The following is a 20,900-nucleotide window of genomic DNA, read 5'->3' on the forward strand; positions in this document are numbered from 1 at the left end:
TGTTTCTTTTACTGTATCGGGGCTCTGGTGATTTGAAGCCTCTTGGGTTAGTTGAAATTACAGCTTTGAGGGTGGCACTTTCGGAGCAGGTTGGCACAAAACGTAAGGTAACGCTGTCAGATCCCTTGCTCGTGGTGTGTTGGGTAACAGGACATCTCTTCAAGGCTTGGGGGCCACAGGGGGAAAAGTCAAGAGGGCAGAGGGCTCTCATCACGGCCCCTGCTGGGTTATGTGGCTCTTGTTTCTAAGGACGGTGTCCTCATAACTGCTAGCGCAAGGTGGTGTGGAGGCTTCCAAGGGTAAGCCCTGCTGTTGGTATCCATAGTTGACATTGCCACAGGGGAAGTGGCGGAGCCTAAAGAGAGGCACTTCTTTAACACTCGCTGTGAGGGAAGATGGCTCTAATAGCAGGGAGGAGCCGGGCAGCCTGCCAGTCACAATGTTGGGCCCCACCATACAGTTTCCTTCCTGTCCCAAATTCTCCCTCTCAGGCATCTCCTTCTCCAGCAGAGTACTGTTTTTGCTGGCCTGCTTCTCTGCAAACCAGGAACCATAAGTTGGATTCCAGAGGTTGGTGGGCTTGTTTCTGGAGCCTCGGCTTTTGTGCAGCTCGGAAGGGGGATTGGACTGGGCATAGGCCATGTTGATATGTCCCCCTGCTGAGGCTGATGGCACCTTCCCTGGCACTGGCTGCTCCAAGGCTCCCACTTTCCCGAGAGGTTTTCCAGCAGTGATGGCTGACGGCGGGGGTGGTGGAGATGGCAGAGTTTGCTTGTCATTCTTTCTGTCTCGGTGTGTGGAGACCAAGAGAGGAGGAATTCCTTCTGGATCATCGGGGTGCATTGCTACCTTCTCCTCCTCCTCGGCTGATGGGCCGTATTCTACTGGCAACGCAGTGTTGATGACATCTGGATCCTGCCGAAGAGAGCAATGAGAATTTCTGAGTCTGCTGCCATCAAGCATACTCGGACTTGATTAAAAACCCGACACATTGACAACTGCTATGATCACAGAGCATCGTTCCCACTACCCAAAGCCCCCATGTGTAGCGGATGCTGACAAAATGCAGTTAGCTGGGAGATGCAGTGGGATACCCTTAAAATTGAACTCTAAAAAAAAGGAACCCTGAAACTCACCACAGAACAGCAGAGGCACAAAACCAATGAAAAATGTTTTTTATGTTCAGCCAGATTTCCTGTGGGAATGTTGTTTTGGAATCTATATAATCTTGAAGTTTGTAACATTCTCAGATGATATTGAGAAAGTCTCACGTGAAAGTATTGCCTTCGCACAAGGGAGGAATGGGAATGCAGAGAGGAGGCGATACTGGCAATACCCTTGAAACCCAAATCCATAGGAACTGCTGTTCTGAGCTATTTAAGCAGTTTTGAAAATTAAACTGAGAGAAAATGCAGTGATCTGGGCAACTTTTAATTACTGCTAGATGCCATGGCAAGCTGTAGATAGCAGAAAACAATGCCTCCCAATCCCAGGATCATGAAAAACATGAAAATATACATGAAAAACAGACCAAGCCTCCCAAACAACAAGGGAAAGCGAACTGACTGAGGCAAATAACTGCGTGAGGCCACACAAGAAGCCTGAGCTGATGCAGGCAGCAAAACATTTTCGAAACCACTCCTCATAAGCTAAAAATGGCGGTAAAAAAAAATATCATCCTGGAAAGCCAGCCACATCCCTTCCCCATTGCCTAGCCTTAGAATCCCCACTGCCTTCTCCAGCGCTGTCAGATTCAGAAAATTGCCGATAGCTGCAGAAGCCACCCGCAAAGGGTGTTCTGAGCCTGGACCATTTCTGCTCAGTGCTGACCACATCTTAAGGGTAAACACTGGGGCAGACCGGCTGACACGAAGCACGTGGAACGTGTACGGGTGCTGGCCTGGCGCAGCTCTTTTGCTTGTTGGAATTTGTGCCTTTATGGGCAGAAGCAGAGCTGCAAGTCTGCTACTTGCGAAGCTGTGTAAGCCTGTGCCTTTCAGTAGTGGAAGACAAGAAGGATCAACCACCCAATGAGGTAAACATCCCAGCCACTGGCCTCAGGCTGACTGCTAATGGCAGTAATGCAGTGCTGCCTTCTCATCTCATGTCCTGGCTTGCCTAGACCGCTCCTCAAGAACCACTCTCTCCACCCATCTCATTTGAGACAAATGAACACCAATACCTGAGTGCAGTACTCAATTCTCTCCAGGATTATGGCAAAATTTGGCCGGTCTTCAGGCTGGTGCTGCCAACACTGGGTCATAATGCGATAACTGAAAGAGCAGAATAGGAAATGCTCGTAAATGGCAGATCCTGTTGGTGCATAACACCTAGTCACTGCAACTTAGAAACCATAAGCATGCATCACCACTCTGACTTCTAGTAAATAAGACTGCTCTGCCTTCCCCAGCACCAGACAACTGTTGTACTGGTGACCAACGAAATGTCACTGAATGACCCACTGAAACGTGGCCACCAGTGGGGTGAAATCCACAGCACATCAGAGAAATAACTCACCCACCTGAAATCTCTTGGACAATTCACTAACGATAGGCAGGGCAGATAATGGAGCCCTGTTTCCCCTACCCATGAACAGTCTTATGCACTTGCAAGTTTCACAGCTAACCCAAGACACAGAAATACTGCACCATCTTTGACCAAACAATCAGTGGCCAGTACTTCTCCAAGGGGTCCAAAACAGACAGAAAAATTAAATAGTAGAGAAGTCACTGGCACTCAAGTCCAAAGGCAGATCAGAGACAATAAGATCAATCTTAAATGTCATTAACTTTTGACTAGAGAACTGCATTTGAAACAGAAACTTATTTGCATGAATATATCAAAATTAAATTCTCACACAGGGCCAGGGCAGTTTTTAGGTGGATCCATCCTTCCTCCATTGGTGACAAACTCCAGAACCTCCTGGTTACTTTTGCTAGGGTAGGGCATGTATCCCAAAGAGAATATCTCCCACAGCAACACGCCAAAGGACCTGAATACAAAAGCAAAGGAAAACAAAATGAAGGATACAGGAATGACCATCACCAAGGGGCAATGCCCTTGGGTGCAGTACCGTCAGCATTGCTCTTTGCAGCCTCTGCTCAGGCAGCTTGTGGCAACCACTGCTGCAGGATTCAGGCATAAACAAGCTGCGTAGTTGTAATGGTGGACTTTGAATCATTTAATGAATACTAGTAGTTGACTGCTAAGTGACTTTAGTCTATGATATAGATAGGTTCAAATGTTCAACTAGATCTAACAAATGTGAAAGTCAGGTCATGCCATTCTGAGACATCAGCCACTGCTGGAGACAGGACTGAGTGGAGCAGTGGCCTCATCACTTATGACAAACTTTTCCTCCTGATTAAGCTACCCTGTGGGAAATAACATGCCAGTGAATCCCCAATGATGCTCTGGGCCCCATAGCTCCCACTGTAGCTCAGAGTACAACAAAAACATTCCCCAGCTAATGTCACAGTCCTGGGCCTGTGTGGTGTGGCCTGCAAAGCCCTGGGGACAATGGCTGGGACAAGACACGCCCCCCCCCAAACCATTCATCTGGTCAGCTGCTTGGAAATCGCTATCTTGTTAATTAAAATTGCAAAAAAAGTGCAGCAATGGGAAACTTTTGCGCTTTGTGCTGAGCCAGGCAGCAGCTCAGTGTGGAACTCATGCTTTCCTCCCTGTAGCAGCAAAGCAGCACCTGCATCTGCCTCAAGCTCCCTTCCCTGCCTGCTCACCTCCCCAGCAGCACCTGCCTTTGCACAGGTCTGATCTTGCTGTTCCCTCATCTCCTCCAAGATTACTGGCTCTGAAAGACCCAGCTTGTCTTTTTAGTAAAGGGGAAATGTACAAGAACATGTGTTTTTACCAAATATTCACACTTTACAAAAGTGGTTACAACACAGAGAAGGAAGCGCACCACGTGTCTGTTTTTGATGTAAATATCCCTTCCATGAAAGCCTCCGGAGGCATCCATTTGACAGGCAACATTGCACACCCACCCTTCCGATAGTAGCTGGCTCTGCAAAGAACAAACAAAACAAAGAGTTGGCCAAGAATTCAGAAACTGTCATTAATTGGGGATTTTTATAATTACAAATCTTAAAATTATAAGCCAGAGGAGAGACTAATTTAGGCGAAACAACATGGCAGAGAAAATGCTGAAGAGACCTGTTCCTTCTCACAAAAACAGTGGAAATGGGCAGACCATGGAAAGACTGCTCTCATCTCCCTCCCTTCAGGCCTGATCTGGTTAACCCATGTTATTCTTATCCGTGTGCATTACTCACACAGTAAACTGCTGCTAGCGGAGCCATTGTCCTGCACTTTTCAGCCACAGCAAGATCTCCACCTGACCTCACATGTGATCACCTTGAGCATCCCCACCAAAAATAAACCTGTCCAAAAAAAACCTGACCAAAAAACAAGTCTGTCCCACGTGTACCCAGTCTAAAGCACTGCAGGTGAATCCAAACCCCTGTGTAAAAATGAGGAGCTTGACGAGGAGGATGCTTGGCTGCTAGAGCTGGGGCAGTAGTACAAAAACCACCTCCCATGCTCCTGAGATGGGAATTACATCAGTCCTTCAGTGTTGTAATAATTTAAAAAAATAAAACCTACAAGCCCCAAATCCGGTGCTGGCAGCTGCAGGAGGCTGCTCATGCGAGCTGGTATCACTGTGCGTAACTACACAGCCTGAGCATCCAAAGGATATTTGTGGACACAGAAACATGTGCAGGCTTCAAAGGCACCTTTGAAAACTTCGCACCAAAGCATTAATCTTGGCAGTTGGTTCTGCTGATTGTGTGAGTGTGACAGATGCTACTTTGTCCCAGCAGAGTCCCATCTGACAGTAGGGCCAAGTGGGGGCTCTTTTTAAAGGGAGAGGGAGGCAAGGGGTGGAAAAAGCAGCTCTGATACACTTGGGTTTCTGAAGGTAGCACTCTGTTTGCATCACCTCAGGCTGTGATACTGTTAGATCTCAAGCTAAGCAGAGGCAGGTCTGGCTTAGTAATTGCATGGGAGAATCCCCAAGCAGGAAAAAAAGAAGACGAGGCACTGGAATAAACAGTGCAGGTGACTGAGTACAAGGCATTCCTTCCTCCGAGTCAGAGGCAAATCAATTCCTCAGCACAGCAGGACCTGGTGCCGCACTTCTGGAGGTGCTATCTGGAAGATGAGATAGCAAACTGCAGCCCTGACTGCTCGTGGTCATTAAAGATTTCCTGGCACTTCTTGCAAGAGCAGAGTAGTTAACTCTGTGCCCTGGCTGAATTCCAGTTTGGATGATTACATTTTCCTGACCTTCCTCTGTACCTTCCTCCTTTATCTGCAGTAAATTGAGGAGATTTACTGATGACACCAAACCAAAGGGGCAGGGGTAGTATCAAGGAGAGAGATTAAGCTCAGAATGATTTGGGACCACAAAACAAAAGGGCACATCAATGCCATTCACTGCGGAGAAAGTGAAGACAAGAACCTGAGGACAAAGTACAAGAGGGAGGAAATATGCCTTCCATGACCACCAGACTTCATTACCCAGAAGAAAGCTGTCAGGAGTGGGGAAAGACTCCAGAGCACAGCTAAACTACAGGTGAAGGCAAACACCAAAAAAGCTCTAACTAAAGTTCATCAGGGTGGGATCTCTCCATTCTTGCCTTGCTGGGGTTGTGCAGAGCAGCACACAAGCCTGCTCTCCTGCACGAACACTGCTCCTCCCTCATTTTATCAAGCTTCTGCTTGTGGATGCCCGGGGCTCAAGCTCTGCTACCTGTATATATCCCGGGCCATTCCAAAGTCTCCAATTTTAGCCACTCTCCCAGGCCCTCGACAGGTAAGGAGGCAGTTCCTGGCAGCAATATCCCTACAAGGAAAGGGAAGAAAAGCAACAGAAAGAGAAGAACCACTTAATCATTCGACAATTTCGCAAGACAAAAAGAAAACAAAGAATAGTACCTAGTTTCCTGAGCTGCAGAGAGCCCACAACAGCCAGAAAAGTCAGTGTTTATGGATAACTAGTGATGTCCCAAATTCCAATCTACTCCAACAGCAGCAGCAGTTCTGCTCTTTAACATTTCCTTTTTAAACTTCATGTAACATCTTCCAGCTGAAAGGATGGGCCTCCTGTGAGCCTCCCTTCACCCCAGAAGCTATTTTTAAGTCTCTAAGGAGCTGTAAGCAGTGGGGCCGATTTCAGCAACGTACCAGTCCCAACATCGAACTGTCTGGGGGATGATCCACTGACCTGTTCCTATCATGCTTGTTCAAATATTGTCAAATGGGTGCAGTATGGTCAGAGACAGGAAGAACAACAATGTGCAGGTGTTGCTCTGGCATGGGCCTGAATCTGTGTATGCAGGTAAAGCTCCAGCTCCAGCTCTGCTGGGTTGAAGTGAACCTTGAGATCTGAATAGCATGGTGGCATACCTTGTGGGTAACTCTTTCGGAAGAGTAAACTACAATCTTTCTCTACTCAAAGGGCAGAAAGTTAGACACTTGTCAAACACCCTGTTCTGCAGGAGCAGGTAATAATAGTCACAAGGTGTTGCACTCCTGGCCGTACTTGTACAGCCGTTCCTCGAGAGGGAGAAGAAAAGGGTTCCAGAATGAGCAGAAAGGCAATAAGCAAAATCAATGACAGGGAGAACTTTGAAGACTTCTGTCATGAGATCGTGCTTCCATTTGCAGAGTAGCCACACAGGCTGCACAAGTGCAGGCATGAGACAGAGCTCAAGATCTCTGGTAAAAATACAGACCTCTGCAACCTGAATTATAACAGATTTTCTGTTAATTGCTTCTGTGATTCTGATGTTATCTACCTTGTTTAAAGGTATGCAGCCACTAGAGTGCAGCAGGACATAAACATATCAAGCAGGGCATTACAAGTCCATGCTGGCCTGTATGCAAGTCATGCCCATGCTGACACAGATGTGTTCACCTACCTGTGAATGAAGTGGTTCTCCTCCAGGTACTGACACCCACAAGCAATGTCACGAGCCACATGGAGCAAATCCAGCATGGAAAGGGAGGAGGGCTGGTTCTGCCAAAAGACAAGGGACAAACATGGGTTAAAAAGCGAGAACACGGCATGAGGCATGATTCGTCACTTATGCAGTGCTGGGAACTATCCCAATGAGTGATTTAGCTCAGATCTTAATACACAAAGGGATTACAGAAATGCGGAAGAGAGAGTTCATATCCATGAACTATGCAAAGGATGTGCAGGCACGATGTCATACAAATCCCAGGGACAGAATCAGAACAGCTGGATCTGACTTTCCAGCTCCATTGGGATGCCCCTGTAAGAATTTCCCCCAGTTCCCATAGGAGATACTTCTGAATTATCAGCATGTTTTCTGAGGAGATCTGTAGCCTGAACTGGTCCTCACTCCATTTCTTTGTATTATTGCTAGCTCCTGTCTAAAGTAACCTTGAACAATGAGAATGACATTTTCTATAATGGCATGAGTCACATTTGCTCTTAAAAAATGTGGAGGTTTTATCTTGCGCCTCGGAGCACTGACACAGGTTTGCACAGCCAGCAGCTCTGGAAGATTAAAGCTGCCAACTCCTTGTTCCTGCCCCTCTGATGAAGTCTCCAGTCCTTGCCAGCAGGAGCCAGATGCTTTAGTGAAAAGGGCAGGCTTCGCACCGGCCTGTGTTTGCTGGCCTCTGAAGCCAAACCATCAGCTTCTGCACTGAGGTGTGAATCAGTGATCCCTGCTGCCAGTCCTGGTGGGGAGGAGGAAATCGCTGCTGCCTGTGGGGCAATGACAAACAACTGAGTGGCAGTGACTGCTATTCCACAGCAGCCATTTACTAGCTCAGTGTTTATCTGTGGCCTTAGTTGTGTTTATCTTTGACCAAACAAGCCTATCCCACCCTCTGTCTCTCTCTCCTGATGCCTACCATTCTGCCCAGTGCCCCAAAGGCACACCTGCCCATGGGTCTCTCCCACTGATGCACAAACAAGCACTGGTTCTCCCATGACAGGGACTGCTAGCCCTGCTAGCCCATCTGTTGTGATGAAACATGTCTCCAGACTGATGCAATGCTGTGCTGGCCATCCCACCTGATTTAAACCACTGCTAACTGGGACTGGAAATAAGTCCCGGCTCTGCAGGCAGCAGCAAGTAGTTAAACAGTGGGCACTGGCTCGTAAAACCTTAAAAAGTCTTGTCTTCTGAAGAGATTGGGAAAAACCTGGACTTAATCGTTGAATAATTAAATAATTGAAAAATGCTGCATCTCTGTATGAACAAAGCCTTTTGTTTTTTCAGTGCAGTGCCATGAAACAAAATAACTTCTGACTGTATCATCTGCCTATATTTTATTATTTACACAGTACAGTTCATTGCATGTATATACTTAACTGATTCTTTAAAACACCTGACTGCTTCTCCCCCTAAGCCTTTCTTTTTGTAGAGTAACCATTTCCTGGAAACAAAGCCTCTCGCTCAGCCCCTTTTTTTGTGGGGAAGGGGGAATAATCTTTTTTACCTCTGTGAGTTAAAGTGAAGAAGCTACACAAGATGGCTACAGTAAGAAAGGATGCTGATGCCTTCTTTTTCCCCTTTCAGCCCACAACCAAAGGGAAATTAATATCTCAATCTACCCATTCCCTCGTCTTCTGAGCAAAGGTCAGAAACCTGAAGTGAAAACCGAGTGAAAAAGCCAATTCTTTACTGTGCAATCAATTCCAGATCTGAGCTATGCTGCAAGGCAGTCAGTAGGCTGAAGCCACAAGCTGATTTGAACAGATATTTTATCTTTTTCCCTTTTTTTCCCTCTTCCTTCCCCTCCTTGGATGAATTCCTTCCACCTTTTATTTGGCTAAATATAGTCTTAAAACAGATGTGACTGCCCAGCCAAGGACAATTTAGCCATGTAATTTGTTTGAAAAATGGAGGTTTGGGATTTTTTTGCAAGGGGAGCAGCCTTGAGACACCAAAGTGTTCACTTTACAGCTTTTGCTCCCCAGATGAATGGACAATGTGCCAGTTGCAATGCACTGCTGCGCAGAGCAGTGGGCATGCTGGAAGCACGAGCGTGACACCTCCCCGGGTGAGGCTGAATCTTGCTAAAGATGAATGAAATTCTGTGTATTGTTCAGTGTAATCACTGCTCTGTGCAACAGGCTGCACAACACAAAGGAGGGGAATAATTTCTCTGTATACGATTTATCTTCCAGAGCTGTTCTTTGATTGCTGTGCTGTGTGTGAAAGATCAGCACTGAACTTCCCAGAATGGACAATTCTGCAATGCTCATAATGAGCAGAGGCTCTGATGCCAGGCATCTCTTTATCTACCAGACTGCCTCTCTCTAGACAAGGAGGAAGGGGTAATCCTGTAATAGATGCGCAACTTTATTAGAAATGGAACACAGAAATCCTTCAGGGCTGTAAACCCTGGACCCGTGGAGAAGTATGAACCTGAAGCTTATGGATAGACCTGGCTGGCATAAACCGATGATATTCCACAAGAGTCACTACTGGTATTGCATCAGTCATATTGGATACATATTTGCCTTACATATACGATAATTTTTGCTTGGAGTCCAGAAGAATCACTATCTGTTGGCTGAACATGGCTGTCCTTATTTCCATGAAGAACACAGTTGAACAATATGCAACAATCTGTGCTGGCAGCATCCTGATCTCCCATTAAGTTGGATTCCATGTCCTGATACCTCCAGTGGTCGCTCTAGCTTCCCATTTCACATTCCTCACAATGTCTTAAGTTCCCCCTTCCCTCGCTTCACCTTCTCCTTCACCATTCCCTCTGTTCCCTTGCATCTTTTCTGTGGCTAAGCGCACGGCAGCATGCTGTGTGTGTCTTGCTCCAAGTCACACAGGTTCTTGCTGGCCAGTGGCAAGCCAAACAAGACAACTTGTTTTGCTCAGTGCTTGCTCTCACGCAGTGCTTACTTTTTTATGAAGCCTGAGGAGATATTAATGCCTTTCACACTTCCATTAAATTTGACTGAAACTGGCAAATGAATTCAGAGTAACTGGCAGGGGAGTGGGGAGAGCAACTGGGCAATGAAGGTAGGGAACAAACACATAAATCCCTTTTGCAATCAGGCTGGAAGCAGAAGTAGGTGGGAAAGACAAGGTAGTAAGGAAATCAGCTAGAAAATACAAAACTGGGGAAAAACCAAAGGGAAATGACAACAGCAATTCATACGGTGCTTACCGCGCAGCATACCTCTGTTACTGAGTCAGGCAGCTAGGTCTTGTGTGTTCAATTAATTTGTGTTGGAAGCAAAGCTCATCAAAGCCTGTTTATGCTGTTCCTTGTCTTTCCTTTCCTTTAACAGGCTTGGAAAGCTAGACGTCCAGTCTGCTATATCTACTGTCTGCCTGTCTTCCCTGAATGAGCAACAGAAGGAACAAGGCAGCTCAGGGTTCATTGAGAGCAAAGACATATTCAGCGGAACTGAGCCACGGGTCTCAGCTCCAGACTCTGTCACAGCTCAAGTATATGCAGAGGGTAAATCCACTCCCACAGCTGGATCCCACACTTCACAGAGCACAACACCCTGCACACATCTCATCTCTCATCAGCAAGTCAGCCTCCTAGCTTCACAGTTTCTGAGCCAGCAGCCAACTGTGTGCACCAGAGGCTGATTTCTCAGCACTCGCAGGTGCCCTTAGCCCCGCAGAAGCTGCCCTGGCAGCCAGACAATGAATTACCCCATCATTCTCGCCAGGCAGCCACCATGAGGTATGGCAGCAGAAGTGGGGCAAGGCAAGGGGCAAGGAAATAAGGTGTTGGAAGTGGAGCAGAAAAATGTGGTTCTGTGTCTGCACAGAGTCAGGCTGTCCACGTTCACCAAGCTGTTAAAGAGGGAATAGAAACTGTTTTTTCTGAATCAGTTCCAGCTTGCAACTGCTCATTTGCATTTGAACTCACAGCTTTCCCAATGTGTGACAGGCATGGGACAGAGCAGAAAACAGCAGCATCAGTCCCAGGTCTGCTTCAGTCCTGGGAGCAAGTTAAGTGCAGGAAGAGGGGAGGATCTTCAAGGTGCTGGGAACAGCCCCTGTGTGTAGTAGTAGTTACAGTCAGTCTCAGATAACCTCAAACAGGTCAGGAAGGACAAGGAAAGTAGAGATGAGGAAGGAGAGACTGTGAAGGCAGAAAGAGAAACACTAAGGAAGCTTTCACAGGGGTTGCACAGAGCTACCGCTAACAGAAATGGAAGCCCTGGTGTGCAAGGAGGAACACATGACCGGGGTAGGGGCAAGCAGAAAGAAATCCCTCAGATCAGAAGGCTCCCATAACTGCATCCTATAAAGATTAAGGGCTTTTCAACCACAAAAGCAACTGGTTTATTTTACAGCAACTAGATAAAAATTCCTGCTGTCCACGACTAATGTTCTTGTTGGTTCCTCACAAGACCCAGATCATTACTAGGCTGGCTTCTCTAATTTAACGAGCCAAAAAGATGCTTCCATTGCAAAGTGATGGGTACCCTTGCCCTACAGCATCCTGTTTCACCTGCCACTTCACATGTCTAGCACAGCCTGTCCTGGAAGCTTTGAACAAAGCACCCACCAGGCAGCATACCTTGCCCATGCCATTTTGCTCTGCATCGGGTGAGAGCAGAGCCCACATTGCAGAACACGGATTTCCCCATTCACCTACCACCAAGTTCAGCCCATTTGTATGAGCTGACGAGCATCTCTAGGTGCTACAGGAAACCAACCTCTATAAAGACTTCTTGCTCAGATTTCAAACATCTTGACTTTCTGGGTGTTTAGCCTTTTTATCCAGGCAGGACCACTTTATTGCAACCTATCCAAGACTGTGGTGCTCCTGAGCAACACAGACCATTTAATAAGTCTGAAAACCAGAATGCAGGGAAAAAATACAAAGCCAGTCTGTTTCTAGATGCCTCAAGGAAGAGTCTTGCTTATATCTGACAGAGCCAATTCGTGTCTCTCTTGTACTGATAAAATACAGCATTTTGCCCTGTGTCAAAGAAACCTAGAGACAAAGTATGAAGCGGGGCCCTGGTGCTAAACTCCAATACCATCTGGGTGCCCTTCTGATCCAAAGGCTCAGGGAAAACTTTATTCTTCTGAAATACTGATTCCTCTCCAGAAGTCATAATTTATTTTTCACACATTTCTAACTGACTGTCTTTTCTTATTGATGCTGATTTCAGTGGGAAAATCTTTAGAACTCTGGACTAAAGGTATTTGCTATTAAGTCAACAGCTCCAGGCCAGATTCCCTCCTTTCCTGTGTCAAACTCGCACTGACAGATATCCACAGAAATGCACCTGATTAGCAGTTTCAATAATGGATTTATAATCTCTAGCTCAATGCTTCCCCCAAACTTGCCCCTAGCTGGTGTGAGGAAGGCAAGAGCAGAGTTAAACTTTTTTTTTTTTTTTAACTTTTTGTTCTTTCTTTAGATAGTATCTGCAATGCTATCTAGCAAAGTCCAGGGATGAGTCACTTCTGCGTAACCCCGGCAGCATCTGTTCCCTGCATGTCTGTGTCCTGCCCCCAGAGTGGCCTTCTAGCAACAGAAATTTTCTGACCCTCTAAAATACTGGGAAATAGTAGCTGCATGGATCAGCTCTTTTATAGTTACGTATTTGTCTTGTGGCAGCAGCTTACCAAACAAAATTCAATTTTCTATTTTCTTACCGGTCTAGGCCGCGTCTCTCTCAGGAACGATTTCAGGTCACCTCCAGCCATGAGCTCTAGCAGGATGAAACGAGGCAGTGCCTGCAAACTCACCCCAATACAGCGCACAATATTCTGGTGGTTGAATTTGCTGTGGAGACAGGGAGACTCAATTATAGAGCAGCTTTGATCCAAAAAGCACAATTGCAGAAAATAAAACGTTTTGCTGTGGGGAATTTTTTTTTTTTCCCAGAAAGTAACAAATCTCAAAGGCATTGTAACTGAATGAAGCTAAAGTGCTACCCCTGCACTCTGTGTCTGTCGGCACAGTTCAGAAATAGAGGTGTGGAAGGAGTGGCTCTTGGCTGCTTTTCCTCTTCTATATTCTGTATACTTTTTGAGCTACAGCAAGACTTGCGGGCCACAGGAAGCAGAGAATCTCTGATAACAGAGAAAAGTCTGCTCCTAATTTCCCTATCCAAGGGGCAGAATCTGGGCTAGGGCAGAATTGTTCCAAATAACATATGGACACAGCAATCTGCTTAGGTAGGGGATATTCCTCAAGGTCTATGCTCTAATACTTCCTTGTTTCTCCAGACCTCAAAGCGACGGGAAACTATTTCCACGGACTCTAGGACTCAGTCACTGACTGTTAATTTTGACTAGTCAAACACAAACGCCTAAAGTTTGTTTTTATCTCATGTTCTGATCTCTAAGAGAAATCAAAGGATCCTATTAACAATTCTGAAAACTGGTCCTAAAGATTTTCACTTTGGATAATGAAAACCAGTGTGGATCCTCTTGAAAATTCAGCCCTTAATCATCTGGTGCCTCTTCATTTTTGAGAAGAATATAAAAGGAAGGTAATGTCCATCCTCCTTGTAAAATACTGACAGCCATGCACTAAAACTACTGTGTAGATGTGTTGCATGGACATCACCTCTCAAAGCACATTTTTTCCTTACAGTGCTGGGCTTTGCAAGCCTACACAAGTGCTGTTCATCTTATTCATACACACCTAATAATGAGAGCTTCCATGAGGAAGTCCAGCTCATCTTGCTCCGAACACACTTCTGGCAATGTCTGGAAAAGAAAGAACAGGTTGACAAGGAGAAGATATTTAAACTTACAGATGTAGAACATCCGGCACAATCAAAAGCACTAGCATTGTCTGCAGAAATTCTTATTTCTCTAAAAGAAACTTAAGAGAATAGCTAGACCAGTACTAAACTAGACTGTGAAGTCTGTTGAAAGGTACAGATCAGAACGTGTGGCCCATCAATGCCACTGTCATCTTCCTCCCAGCAAAGGAAATAGCCCAGAGTGCACAGGGAACATACAAGGGACTCTATTGTTTAGAGGATGAGGAATGAGACCACAGTTCCTGAGCTCTCTGAGAGTCCAATATTCCTACCTCCCAGCAAGACAATTAACTATAACCAGCAGTAGGACTGTGCTGCTATGCAACCTCTAGGAAAAAACAAGCTATCTAGGCTGCTGAAGACCCGGAGATCCCTAGCAGGGTCTCTTAGGATTTAGCTTCACATCCAGTGCATATCCATCCTGTAACGGAGAGATGAGATCCTTGGAAAACCAGCTATCGCCTTCCTTCAGGCTCTTGATGTCTGTGCCAGCTGCTTTTGGCCCTCTGAAGACTTCTGCTCTCTGACTCAAAAGCTTTGGACAGATTACCACACCAGGTGTAGAACGCAGAGGATGGATTTATTTCTCATACCTGCAGTCTACTGCAGCTATATGGGAAATCTTTGCCTATTTGCTACTTACAGACCTCTTTTAATAGTCTCACAAGCCCATATGCTACAAGCTGTACCATTGCTATGATGGATTAAAGTGTTGCAACAGAGCAGCAACCTTTCTAGCCACATCCTTCAGTACTATAGTAATGCTTAATTCATCTTCATTTTTATAATGCATTGGAACTCTTGGGTGAAAGGTGCATGAAACCATCATGATAACTCATACACTGTCACTTACTTTCACAGCCACCTGCAAGGGAGTGGGGTCGCTGGGGATCCCTGCCACCTGACCTTCATATACCTCACCAAAGGCTCCGTGGCCCAAACCCCTGGACAGACCAGAGAAGACAAGAAGGTTTTACTACAGAGAACATACATTATAACACTGTGGTCATAGCTCACAGAATGGGCTCACAATTTTCATACAAGTGAAACAGGGAGAACTGAATATTGACACTGATTACATCACTTCTCACACTACACAGGGGACCAGTCCTTGATGTGATCTTTCCTGGACCTACAATATATTTAATTGTTAGGGAAAGCAATCCTCAAAAGTGAACAGTTCCCAGTGAAATCAAGCTGCTGGCACTGAAGTGCATGATGGATAGCACTCTTCTATGGCTTTGGTGTCAGTGCTCTAGTGGTGGGCACTCCAAAACAGGTCAATAAAGATAGGTCTTGAGTCTGGATGTTCCCACACCCTAAACACATTAACAGTTCCTGTGATGTTTATGCATCACCATTAAAGAAAACATTGAACAAGAAACTAGGAGGCACAATGGATCTCAAAGGACCTGCATTCTAAACCATGTGTCATTTCCTGATTTATTTTGTGATTCTGGGTAAGCAGCCTAGCCAGTAAATGGTGATGACAGTGCTTTGTAAAGCACTCAGCTCTAGGAATTCGTGCTGAGAATTGTTTCTGGCAGTGATCATATTATGAAATTTATAGTTTTATTTTGGATAAGGGTACAAGAAAAAAGAGAAAGGAATTAATCACAAAACAGATCCTGTCCTATGTCCTTGCGATACAGATTTTGCATACGTGTCTGTTCAGTCTTCACTCACTTAACGTTAAGTCAACTGGTACAACAATAGCTATACCACATAGGTGACATTTCGTAACAACATAGTGAACTCTGGCAGAGAATGAGGCTGCATCCCAGATCCTGAGTCCCTCTTAACCCTGCAGGGGCTGCACATTGGGCAGTAGTAGTTTGAGCCTCTAAGAGACATTCCTGCATCTCAATCTGGGTAAAAGTCTCTCACAATAAGGCTCTCTTCTATAACACACACTTTCCTGGCAGAGCCAGGTCTGGCCTGAGAGCTGCACTGGTTCTGTTCTCTGGTCTATTGGTGGACTGTTTTTGCACAGGCTGTTGCCCTCCTGTCAGTTAAAACAGGTGCTAATAAGAGCAGTCTGCTCTCTTGTTGCATAAGCTCTGTCTGTAGTTTTCCCAGGATAAAGACCAGTTCAGGCAGTGAAACCACAGTGAGGACTTGTGTTGCCTGTGATTCAACCACTTCTTTTAATAACATTTGTAGGTATCAGCTTCAGACACACTTCCTGGCTGTGATTGACTTATTACAAACTGAGGGTATAAAACAGATCTCTACAGCTCATAACTCAGTCTCCTCCCAAAAAGCCTACCTTCTCTGCCCTTATCAGTTCCCAGCTGTATCCTCTGCTCTGTGCAGCTTGCCACGCTTCAAAAGTCCTTTCAGAGCCCAAGTGACAAAGGCAGCATCAGCACAGGGTACACTGGAAACTTCCAGATGCAGGTGTGCAGGCAAGGGGGAATGAGATAAGACTCCATAGACTGCTCTGAGCATCATCTTTTCTAGCACCGTAAGCTCCCTAGTCTTCCAAGCTCTCCTGCTTCCACTTCTTGTCTTTTTGTGTAAAACAGCACGGTACCAGGTAATATCACATTCACAAGTGGCATGCACTGTATCCTGCCGTAGAGCAAGGTGGGAGAGAACTCTGAATTTTTCTTAAGAGACTACTTCAAACTTTTCAGAAGTTCTGGTCTAGACATGACTGTCCTCCTGGCTTTATACTCCTGTCTTTTTAATACTGTCTGCTAGTCTCAAACCCGTTGCTTTTCCTGGACTTAAGGATGTCATTGTCTTTACCAAAGATCCCATCAAAGACTTTTAAAGAGCTGCCTACAAGCCTCAGCCTTCCCAGCATTTCCTCAGTTAATAACTGGAAATGGGCCATTCATTGCACAGTCTGAAAAAGATGTGTCTGAATTACTGGTGATGACTCTTCAGTTCCTCTCATAATCCCAGATGATTAACACTGCACCTGTAAAAGGTCAGGGAGACTGCCAAAGTCTAGTCCCCTCCACACAAGCCTAACTAATGCAGCTTTACACCTTTCTTTTGAAAAGGGGCATGAGTCTAAAAGTACATGAGAATTTGTATGTGCCTGCATGACGGCATGAGTTCACATTCGTGCAAGAGAGCCAGCATATGTCAGTGTATAATGTGAAGCATGGGGAAGGCAAAGATGAATTTACCGGATGAGGGAGATGTTTTTTCGAGGCACCTCTTTGAGGTCACTAATGGATGTGGTCTTTCCTGCAAAGCAGTAGTTGGGATTGTAGTCTGTCATGATAGTGGAGGTACGCAGCTTGCTGAGTTTATATTCTGGGCTCTGTAATTCCATCTGCATGGCTTGTAGCTCCTGGTGCTTCCGACGATACACTGAACACGGAGAACACAGTAAACCAGAGACACAGATTGACTTTGGGAACAGGACAGCAGCCATGCAGCACGTCTCACTGGAATTCGCTGTGTGGCCACATTTCAGTGAATCAAACCAGCCAGTGACACTGTCATACTTCTGCACATTAAATAATTACTGATAGAAAATGGCATCTGAAGTTACCCAGGAACCTTTGATTTACATATCTGATGAAGAAACAGGCTTGCTCATGGACTATTTGGAAGAAGTAAAATGAATTTAACTTACAGAGATCTCTGATTTCACAGTTCTGAGGCTTTTGTTTTGTTCTATTTAGTTTAACTGGACATTCCAAGTATGAGTCCAGTTCCAAACTTGAGGGAGTCTGGGTATAACCAACTTTCCTAAATCACACAGAAGTGACTAAAATCCAAAATGAAGTATTGCATCATATCCTTCAAAATGGATAGACTGAGTTCTTACCTCAAAATAACAGATTGTATATAAAATTTGCTCGTTTTGCAAAACTTCCTCTGTTTCTAAACAACAGAGTTGAACTAAATTTGAAATAAGTTTATGGTAGTGTTATATTCCTTGAATCACTTCACTGATACTTCTGAAACATCATTAGAAACCACACCTTGAAAGAAGATATCCTGCGGATATTACTTGAAACAGTAATTGATATTGCAGTATTTTTTTCAAAGCAAGATGCCAATCGTGAGCAGGTTAAATTACTATTACCCTCACCATTGATTTCTGTGGGAGCTGGATTGAGCCCAAAGACTGCGATGGTAATAGTTATTGCATCTTCTCCAGCAGATGTTGCTCAGGGGAAGAATTTAAGGGGTAAACATGCACTTGCAAAGGCAGACGGATGTAATGACCTATCCACAAACCCTTCCTGTCCTCCATTTTCCTCCTGGTTGCTTCTGCTTTGATTTTTTAAATCGCTGCTCTCCCCTAAGATGGCAATGATAGGCTGGTTGGATGGAAAGAGGATTACTCTCCCACTCCCTGAGAAGTAATTAGTAACTTTAAAGGGGTACTGTCTGGCCAGAAATCACACATTTAGGACCATGTGTGTGAAACTGCTAACTCCTGAAATTCTTAAAACTGAAACAGCTGCACAAATCTAATTTAATAGTTGCCATTTGCTGCTCTGGGTATATCCCTCCCCTCCCCCAGACTATACACAGTGTGGACAAAGAAAGGTGGCAGAGCTGTGGTTTGAATCTCTGTCTGCTTTTTATTGATTCACATCTATTCTGCTTGCACTCAAATGCAGGTGAGCAATTGTTTAAAAGAAGAAAATGAAAAAGTGAAAAATACGCATTTCACATAAAGATGCCAAGAATGCCCACATCCTACTAGGAGCACTTTGTAAAGTTCTATGTGAGAATTTCAAGCTTCAATGTCATACATTAAGAAGCTACATCTGTATATAGGCACACAAATAAAGAAGCTTACTTTTAGGCATTAAGCACCAACAGATCTCACAAAACCAGTAGCAGTTGTGTTCTGGCAAGTTTACACTACAACACAAGCAATAATGTCTCTTGTGAGATGCGGTCAGTAACTGAAACCTCCTCAAATTGGCCATAGTGGTTAGAAACAACCACTGAGATCTGAAGTTAAGGCGCATGTGTGGGAAGGTGTCATTAAATACAGCAGTAGCTAAAAATCTGAATCCTTTTGCCTCCCAGGACCCAATTATCCCTGGATCAGATCCAGCACTCATACAAAAATATCTTTTGCAGAGAAACACTCACCTATCATGATTCCTGAAAAAGCCAAAATTAAAGCAGCCACCAGTGCTGAAGTCACTACAGACAAGACCAAGGAGAGAGGGAGATGAACCACCGGCTCAGCTGTAAGAGAGGCAGGAGAAGGAGGAATTACATGTTTGAAATGATCTTCCAGCAGCCACTTTTTTGCAGACAGATTTTTCTGCTCTTCTTTCCATTTGCTCATCTGCTGCTCCTACAGTGTAGGAGCAACCTCTAGCATGATCAGTTCTCAGGATCTATGACCTCTAATACCTCATTGTTTCACTTTCCTCAATTAGCATCAAGCTATTAAAACAGATGGTTTGCCATCAACAAATTACCATGCGCACTCCCTGGGTATGAAAACAAGACCATAAAAACCAGGGGCAGGAGGTTGGGGAGGTGGGAAGAACATTACACTGCTAGGGTTAAAGTGCTGCTATCAATGCCAAATCACAGCAAAAGCAGGAGGACTGCAATGTATCATCTCCTAAATGCATCTAATCCAGGCAGAAAAACCTGATAACCATAAGCGTAGTACAAAGTATTCCACAGCTGCATCTTCACTTGGGACCACAAGGCATTCAATGACCATCTATTAAGAATTACTTCACCCTGGCAAAATGACTGCGCTTTTTACCCATTTTATAGATGGAAATGGCAAAAATACAGAACATCTTTCTCATGCCAGTGACAAAGCTGAGAGCTGAGATCCTGAAACCCCAGAGTCATGTTCTCTAATTGCTGGGCAAGAATATGAAGGAAACCTAGCTCTGAGCATTTGGTTTTTCAAGTAAAGCAAGTACAGAGAGTTTAGTTTTCCTCAGAGATCTCTCACAAAGCATTTCTTATAGATTCTGCACATGCATGTTATATGTCCAAATCCACAGGAATGATATTCTCCTTCAGCTTGTACATTGCTTTGGTTCTTAAGAGGGCAGACCCAGAAGTTAAGTTTAGCTGGAAAATGCCTTCAGTGAACAAACTTTCATGATTTCAAAGCAGAATGTGAGCATTAGTGCAACCAGATGCAAAATTTGACTCTCCTCAGTGCTGCCCAATATGCCAAACATGTACCATAAAGCAAACAAGTGCCTCAGCACCCATGTGTCTGTATCCTAGCAAAATAACTCTGCAGCATATACCAGCAGGGAAGAAGGAAATATTCAACAGAAGCTAGTTTTGAGAAAGAAACCAGATAACACTTCCAGGCTGTCTTGCAGTACAAACTTCAGATTTTTATCATGCATTTTCTGCTTCACACACTACCAGCCTACCCCATGCACCTACTTACCTATGCAAGACACACCATCCTCAGCCAGCTCTGTGCCTGGCTCACAAAAGCAAATGACTTTTTGAGTCTCAAGATCAACACGGCACTCGTCCATCTCACAGTGGCTGCAGTTAAGATGCAGCCTAATATCCACCTCTCCGTGCCCCTCTGTCACTAGGGAGTGGATGAAAGAAGCTGAGTTAATTACAGTGAAGATCATATCATTCCTTTGGGCACTGACAGAAACAGGGGACATGGTGGTCATGATTGCCAGGTGTGGCAGGGTGGGCTTCATTTAAGAAACTGATTTCTCCCAACCTTCCATAGCTCCTGTCCTTTTCTCAGGTAGAAAATAACATCCAGCTAAATTAGCACCGCTGCAGTTGAGGTGCACTGGCTCTCTTTTAGTAGGTAGTCCTACCAGGTTAGCAAAGAGCCTAAGGAAAACCCACCCTTTCAGTGGTCCGTGGGGTTCACCCTTCTCTTTCCTGGCCTTTACTCCCTCTGAGATCAAACACTGCAATGTTTTCAAAACATTCTGGCTGAATCTATCAGGCCAGAGTCCATGTATTTGAAAATACTTCTGGCTGTTCTAAAGCAAACATTTTTTTTTTTGAGCAAACATATTTTTTGTGTTTTCTGAACACATTGCAAACATATTCAAGACACTGACTTCTGGGCAAACACAGGCTGGAGTGGCAGTATTTATCACTCCCATGCACTGCTGGGCAGCACTGCACTGTTTTCTCTAGAAACTCCCTG

The 20,900-nt window shown here is 45.0% G+C and overlaps 1 protein-coding gene across 1 annotated transcript; it reads right to left on the minus strand.

Moving 5' to 3' along the window:
• Window positions 1-210: 210 nt before the first annotated feature.
• On the minus strand, window positions 211-20,403 carry LOC104470118 (ALK tyrosine kinase receptor-like). The gene is made up of 12 exons (XM_010084931.1): window positions 20,160-20,403; window positions 18,869-18,967; window positions 16,930-17,116; window positions 14,640-14,730; window positions 13,663-13,727; window positions 12,666-12,795; window positions 6,945-7,042; window positions 5,774-5,866; window positions 3,923-4,024; window positions 2,858-2,992; window positions 2,183-2,273; window positions 211-915 (listed from the first exon to the last, which is right to left on the minus strand). Exons 1-12 carry the CDS (start codon window positions 20,401-20,403, stop codon window positions 211-213), a joined length of 2,040 nt encoding a protein of 679 aa, XP_010083233.1.
• Between the last annotated feature and the right edge of the window lie 497 nt (window positions 20,404-20,900).

The sequence above is a fragment of the Pterocles gutturalis genome, unplaced genomic scaffold (genome assembly GCF_000699245.1).
Source record: "Pterocles gutturalis isolate BGI_N339 unplaced genomic scaffold, ASM69924v1 scaffold42121, whole genome shotgun sequence".
NCBI classification, from domain to species: Eukaryota; Metazoa; Chordata; class Aves; order Pterocliformes; family Pteroclidae; genus Pterocles; species Pterocles gutturalis.

Excerpts from the sequence above, each read along its gene's own strand:
- LOC104470118 (XM_010084931.1), bottom strand. The coding sequence starts at position 20,403 with ATGACCACCATGTCCCCTGTTTCTGTCAGTGCCCAAAGGAATGATATG. Across the intron at positions 18,968-20,159 it reads GGATGGTGTGTCTTGCATAG|CTGAGCCGGTGGTTCATCTC; the intron begins GTAAGTAGGTGC and ends CCTCTCTTACAG. Across the intron at positions 916-2,182 it reads GAATTGAGTACTGCACTCAG|GATCCAGATGTCATCAACAC; the intron begins GTATTGGTGTTC and ends TCTCTTCGGCAG.